Here is a 7,011-nt window from a genome sequence, read left to right on the forward strand (position 1 = left end):
ATCTGCATCATGAACAAACGTTTTTTTAGGACAACAAACGTGCTGAGGGGGATTATGGGGAATCTGCCAATAAAGGTCATGGCATTTCTAATTGAACTAGTTTTAGAGGAGTGTCACGGAAAAAAAACAATATGTTTACATATAAAACAATGGAGTTAGAGCAACCAATCGAGCTCTTTTAATCACTGCCCAAAGTTTGAGGGATGGCAAAACCTAATTTTGACATATACATGAAGTTATTTTTTTAAAGGAATTAATGCAGAAAAAAATATGCATTTGCAGTCCCAAGTTTAAATACACACACAGCCATTAATGTCAATTTAGGTCTTTTAATTATTTACTTTCGCAAAACGTAAACCAGTCGACACGGTGGGTCACTGGTTAGCATGTCCGCCTCATAGTGCAGAGGTGCAGGGTTCGGTTCCGGGTTGTGTGGAGTTTGCATGTTCTCCCTGTGCCTGCGTGGGTTTTCTCCGGGTTTCTCCCACATTCCAAAAGCATGCATGGCAGGTTAATTGTGTGTGTTAATGTGTATGTGTGTGTGTAGAAATATATATTTGAGCCTGTATGTATAATTTTGACCATTGTGATGATTGAAAATCTTTGCTAGATTGTGCCTTCAATCATTGAGGTTGTGTAACTTGTACAATGCTTCCACAGTAGTAGTGTACATAAATGTCATCTAATAAGTTAAATACAAAATGTTTATAGTTTTTCGACTCGGGTCCAATAAGAGCTGCATGTAAAACGCTGCTCCGGCTTTGTATACTTGTCATCGTGCGTTTTAGGGGACGAGAGGGTGAAAGCAATGCTACATCCTGACATACAATAAAGGCATAATAGCGCCAGTGAAATCAGAATACATTATGCTTGTGTTTAGTGTTTCCAATGCGAGTTAAATGTATTGGACTTTTTGAAGCAGCGTCGAATGTATTTTCATGTATAACTTAAAATCGATGGCACTGTCGCGATCTTTGTCTCGTGCGACATGATATTCAGACCCCCAACCCTATTAAAACGCTATAAAAATATATCGGATCTTATATATATCGGAATATATCTTTTTATGATTGACGTCGAACGTATTTTTAAGGCATCTTTTTCCACGACACAAACAGCTTCAAAATTCAGCATTGACTTTCATTTACCGAGTATATAAATGTACAGTGTACAGTACGTGTCGCTGGAAATATATGTACAGTAATGTCCTTATTAACTTTTTAAATTCATTTTTAAGATAAGATAAGAAAACCTTTATTAGTCTCGCAATGGAGAAATTCCCGATTCACAGCAGCAAAGTTATGAAAGGAAGAAGTAGAACAACAAAATATAGGAGCTGCTGGAAAGGCAGCCACTCACGCGGCGCCATTGTACACTGATCGCAAATTTCATGTGACATTCGAAGAGTTTAAGTGACTCGCTATTTCTGGCCCACTGTGAGATCAAAACTGCTCGACAGTTTGTCAACAATAAATTTGGGCAAATAAAATCACTGTTGTCGCTTACCTGACAGTCAACGCTCTTGATCACACTGGCGAATTCTGACTCTAATCAGGTGAGCAAGTCTGACACAGCTGGCGCTGCTTAGTGTGATTGCTTGTATCTGAAGATGTTAACACCTGGCACATAATTAGCGCCGATCTTTCACAAAATGACTCGATTCAAAAGAATAAAAAAGTTATTTAAAACTTTGATTTTGTATGTGGAAGGACTAGAACATGACCCTTAATAATTGGAATAATATTGGGGTACCTTTTTACTATCGGGGCTCATGTCAGATCAGGTCCTCAAAGGGCCATAATATATTTGTTATATACTACACAGCATATGGGATGGGATCTTGCCCCAATTGGAGGAGTTTAAGTATCTTGGGGCATTGTTCACGAATGAGGGCAGTAGGGATCAGGAGATCGACAGGTAGATCGGTGGAGCGTCTGCTGTGATGCAGACTTTGTATCCCATCTGTCGTGTTGGAGGGGCTGAGCCAAAAGGGGAAGCGCTCTATTTACCGGTAGATTTGCGCTCCTCCCCTCAGCTATGGTCACGAGATGTATAGATCGTGACCGAAAGAACGCAGTCCCGTATACATGAGGCCGAAATGAATTTCCTCCGCAGGGTGTCCGGGCTTTCCCTGAGAAATAAGGTGAGAAGCTCGGTCATCCGGGAGGGGCTCAGAGCTGAGCCGCTGAGCCAGATGAGGTGGCTCGGGCATCTGATAAGGAATGTATTGACGCCTCCCTGGTGAGGTGTTCTGGGAATGTCCCACCGGCAGGAGGCCCCGGGGACGACCCAGGACATGCTGGAGAGGCTACGCCTCCCAGCTGGGAACGCCTCGGGATCCCCGGGAAGAGCTGGAAGAAGTAGCTGGGGAGAGGGAAGTCTCGGCTTTCCTGACAAAGCTGTAGCCTACCCGACCCCACCCCGAATAAGTGGTCGAAAAAAATGGATTGATGGGTGCGTGCGTGTATATATATATGTGTGTATGTGTGTGTCTAGCAGGTTGGTTAGACAGTAAAAGGATAGGTTGGCATACAATATGCAAGATGAATATAAATATGCAGTCTTTGACAGAAATTCCTTACTACTGGTGCCACGACAAAAAATGTACTGTTGTTTACAGATTCAGAGCAATTTAGCTTGCACCCCAGACAGGTAGAGAAAATGTTTATTCAATACAGCTTTAAAAGAGTACTTTATTGCACAATTTTAAATACTTGATATATGCTATACATTAGTGACTTAAAAGTGTGCGTAGGTTGGACATGTACAGTAGACTTGACAAATAAACAGATTTTAACCTGGAAAACTCCTTCATTGGCAGCATGTTGCAATTTTGTTTCAGAACACAGCAGCATCACGTCAGTGTCAGCTGGTCAGCACACTCCTAAAGGGAAGCCCATTTTTACAGGACATTTGAAATGTTTATTGGGATTTTACAGAAGGACTTTCACTGAAGCGCAGTCATATTGCCCACAAATACCAACGAAATGCATGATAGTGTATGAGTGATTGTCCAGGTGAAATGACAAGAGCATTTTACGGTAAGACTGCACAAAAGAGCTATCGCAAGGAATATTCCATTCATCAGCAGTGTACAGTTTTATGAAGGAGTATTAGTGGCACACTGGGGAAAAAAAGTATGACGAGAACAAAGACGGACACAAAAATGTTTCTAATTCAATGAATTCAGAATAGTATGATAGTTGCAAATTTGCCCCCCCCCAAATTTCTTTTTAAAGTTAAGGTCTTACACTTGCTGTATAAAATTTGACAATCAGTGAAAGAGAATATGTTTTGGCAGATTAACACCACCGTCACCATGATCACTCTAATGTGATTTTAGAAAACATTTGTTGATTTAGATTCAATCATCTGTCCGACTTTGGCACATATTACCTGATTTATAGATGGCTACAACTTTATTCATCAAAAATGTGGTGTTATGATATTACCATTTTATTATTACTTTTTCTCAAAGGTGCTTCCCCCACTTGATCTAATTTTCTTCTCAGTGTGGCTCTAATACTCCTTTGTAAGGATGAACTTTAACTAAGGTCTCTAAACTTGAATGTTTAGGTTTTTGTTTTTTAACAAAAAAAAAAAATTGTGAAATTGTGCGCTGTCTCAATGCTGGCCCGAGCACATCACACATAAATGAAAATACATTATGTGTAAGTAACCATTGAGTTCATTGAATTCTGCGAAGGTCTGCAGGCCCACCTCAGTAAACTGTTATTATCTGATCAGTCAAGATCTTCAGGGCGGTGCCTACAGACTTCTCAAGCTGTAGATTTCTTCACAGGTAACCTGCTCCCTTCCGAGCATGACTTCTCGTTTGCTGAGCCGGCCCCTCTCAATCCCACCTTCACCATCAGTGTGTCTGCTCAATGAGGTTTGGGAACATGTCCGTCCACATAGAAGTTCCTCGTGACTTTGGGTAAAGTCACCTCCATGCCCTCCAGCTCTGGGGTGAGAATGATCTGGCACCCTAGCCGGGAGTTCTCCTGGAGCATGGGAGCCATGTCCAACATGTCATCCTCTCTAAAAGGTGGGTGTATTACTTCATGCGATTTTCACTCCATCTCAAATTTGCCACCATTTAATGAAAAGTTCCCAAAATACAACTAAGGCACACATACCTCTCAAGTGGTTCGGGCAGTTTGTCTAAATAGTCGCTGCTTACATACACGTGACATGTTGAACAGGCCAATGATGCCTCACACGCCCCTGAATGGGAAATAAACAGAACGACGATTCGATCATGTGTTTGATTGCAACATCACCGGCGACGGTATTACGCTCTCATTTAGCCTTTACAAAGATAATTACAGTCTTTTATGAGTTATTCATGTAACTGTTTATTATAGTAATTCTATTTTGTTTCATGCTAAATGAATGATACTCATCTTTTTTAAAGGCAAACTTAAACACCCACCTTCTAGTTCGATTCCATTCTTGTGAGCTAAGTACAAAATATTGTCTCCCACTTTGGCTCTAACTGGGATCCTTTGGCCGGACCGGTCAACATACACCACATTGACCCTGAAAAGCAGTAAATACAGCTCAAGGAAATATGTAATTAAAAGGGCTCCTTGGTTCAGGAGTTCTGTTTGTATGGCATCGGCGTAAATGGATGCAAGTCCCAAGGTGCTGTTAAGCTAATGCTAACACAGAATTTCAGTGAAGTCAAAATTACAGGAAATGTTTGGATGAAAGCGAATTCTAGGTCATTTATGTTTGTTTGTCAGGGTTAGTCTTCCATTTTAATCATAATTTGTATTTCATTTTTATTATGGTACAGTATTTCATTTAGAATTTTTAACGTCATTCAATTTTTGTCCCTGTCACTGTGACTCGGCTGGGTTGTAGGTAGGTGCCCTAGCGCCCTCTATTGACGAGGCGCCAATAAGTTTCGGTTGTTGTTTTGCACTAATCAAAACATCAACTCGCCTTTTTTCTTTTATTTCGTGAACGAAAGTGTTTTTATTTCGATGTAAGTTTATAGTTATTTCGTTAGTTTACGTGAGCTTTAATAAACTTGGTCGGCATTGGAGACTTACACATTGCCTTGGTTTTCTTCATCTGTGCTGCCTTCCTCACTGTGGTATGAACCTTAATACAAGGATACAAGACAATTAAGTACTTCTGCTCTCAGAGGTAAACACAGGGGAAAACGTCATGAGAATAATTCACTTGTTGCACAAGGTTTTCACAACGCCATGAGAGTGAGGTTACACAAGCATTACTCATGGTATGCTTGAGTAAGTGCTGATATATGCCAAATGCATAAGCATTAGCCTCTGAACATTTGCAAAAAGGACGTTAAATTATCATCATGCTTTCGTCGCCATAAAGCGAGAGACGTTAAAATTACAAGACAGCAGGCACTAGCAAAGAGAAGCACTCACCGACACTCGTCTGCACAAATCGATTGATGGTACGAAAGGTGCCCACGCAGTTTTTCTTTTGTAGATGAGCCGTGCACTGCTTTAACCTGGATAAAAGACAAGTGCTACAGTCTGGTAAAACTCGCAAAAGTCTGAAAGTCAGCCCCACGCTCGAGCGGACTACAGCGGAGGCAGCCATGATTGTGTTTTGATCACGTGCTCAACCCTGCCAGCATATTGTTTCGACGACAGAGGACGCTGCGACTTCACGCTGGAGTTTCTGACACCCGTGGATCTCAACGGCCAAAGAACCCAACTGTCGAGGTAATACCGTACATTTTGAGGGGGAAGAGAGAATTTTGTTTTACCGTAAACCAACAATCAATGTATATTTTTTTGTGTGCAAAATGTGTTTGTTAATCCCTCCACCATTCTCAACAAATTCCGACCAAAGTTGTCCAGCTCATGCAGAACATTAGAAATTTTGATACAGCTGGACCTCTCTAGACAGTATGCGGGTTCGCGGAAGGGGGAGGGGGCAAGGCAAAGCACCGACCCAGGGCAGGCCACCAACACAAATTTCTTCCAAATAAATTGCATTAATAATTAAAATAGACCATAGACGTAAATTTGTTGTGAAACCCGACACGGATTAACTGAGGACTGAACTGACGGCGGTGTTGACATAAAGTAATACGAATCGTCATGACGTACTCATGTCGAAACTGAAATGAAGATCATGGATAAAGTACAGTAAAAGCAATCAGTGCCCAGTCTAGAAAAAGCAGAAAAAAAGAGAAACGGGCAAAAGAAAAAGGTATGCAGCTTTCTATGAGTGACGTGACAGGGTTCCCACTCTTCCACTTGCTTTTTATTTATGGACCTTTGAAGGACTTTTGAGGGCTAATTTATCCACTTTTTAAGGACTTTTTCTCCATTCAGCAGGGGATTCACGGGGGATTTAATGAACGTCTGTGCAGTCTCAAAAATGTGCACGGCCATCCATTTTCGGGTCCTCTTCTCCGCACAACTATTCGCGCTCACCCTCACACCAAGGAACAATTCACAAAACGCCTTACTCTCGATGGACGCCTTACTATGCAATAGTAAGGTGTTTTGGGCCCAAAAAAAAAAAAAAACGACCATGTATCGTAAGGCATTTTTAGCCGAAAAGACAACCATGTATAGTAAGGCATTTTTTGCCGAAAAAAACAATCATGTATAGTAAGGCGTTTTTAGCCCAAAAAAACGAACCATGAAAAGTAGGGCGTTTTTAGACGAAAAAAACGACCATGTATAGTAAGGCGTTTTTAGCCCAAAAAAAAACGACCATGTATAGTTAGCCGTTTTTTACCGGAAAAAAAAAAACGACCATTTATAGTAAGGCGTTTTGAACGGAAAAAAAGGACCATGTATAGTAAGGCGTTTTCAGCCCAAAAAAAAGACCATGTATATATAGTAAGGCTTTTTTAGCCGAAAATAAAGACCATGTATAGTAAAGTGTTTTTAGCCCAAAAAAAGACCAAGTACAGGAAGGCGTTTTTAGCTGAAAAAAAAGACCATGTATAGTAAGGCGTTTTTAGCCCAAAAAATGACCTTGTACAGTAAGGCGTTTTTTACCGAA

At 40.9% G+C, this 7,011-nt stretch overlaps 1 protein-coding gene across 1 annotated transcript; it reads right to left on the minus strand.

Annotated features, from left to right (window-relative positions):
* Window positions 1-2,675: 2,675 nt before the first annotated feature.
* Window positions 2,676-5,588, minus strand: fdx2 (ferredoxin 2). Its single transcript, XM_086121236.1, has 5 exons — window positions 5,409-5,588; window positions 5,061-5,112; window positions 4,436-4,542; window positions 4,140-4,227; window positions 2,676-4,041 (listed from the first exon to the last, which is right to left on the minus strand). The coding sequence occupies exons 1-5, from the start codon at window positions 5,584-5,586 to the stop codon at window positions 3,885-3,887; spliced, it is 582 nt and encodes a 193-aa protein (XP_085977362.1). The 5' UTR covers window positions 5,587-5,588; the 3' UTR covers window positions 2,676-3,884.
* Between the last annotated feature and the right edge of the window lie 1,423 nt (window positions 5,589-7,011).

This window comes from Hippocampus guttulatus, chromosome 9, assembly GCF_054856545.1.
Source record: "Hippocampus guttulatus isolate MCC_2025c chromosome 9, RoL_Hgut_1.0, whole genome shotgun sequence".
Taxonomy (NCBI): domain Eukaryota; kingdom Metazoa; phylum Chordata; class Actinopteri; order Syngnathiformes; family Syngnathidae; genus Hippocampus; species Hippocampus guttulatus.

Bases quoted from the DNA above. Each gene is read 5' to 3' on its own strand.
- fdx2 (XM_086121236.1), bottom strand. From the start codon at position 5,586: ATGGCTGCCTCCGCTGTAGTCCGCTCGAGCGTGGGGCTGACTTTCAGA. The intron at 4,228-4,435 runs GTGGGTGTTTAA...TTTCCCATTCAG, and splicing joins GAATGGAATCGAACTAGAAG to GGGCGTGTGAGGCATCATTG. The intron at 4,042-4,139 runs GTATGTGTGCCT...CCCACCTTTTAG, and splicing joins CTGCCCGAACCACTTGAGAG to AGAGGATGACATGTTGGACA.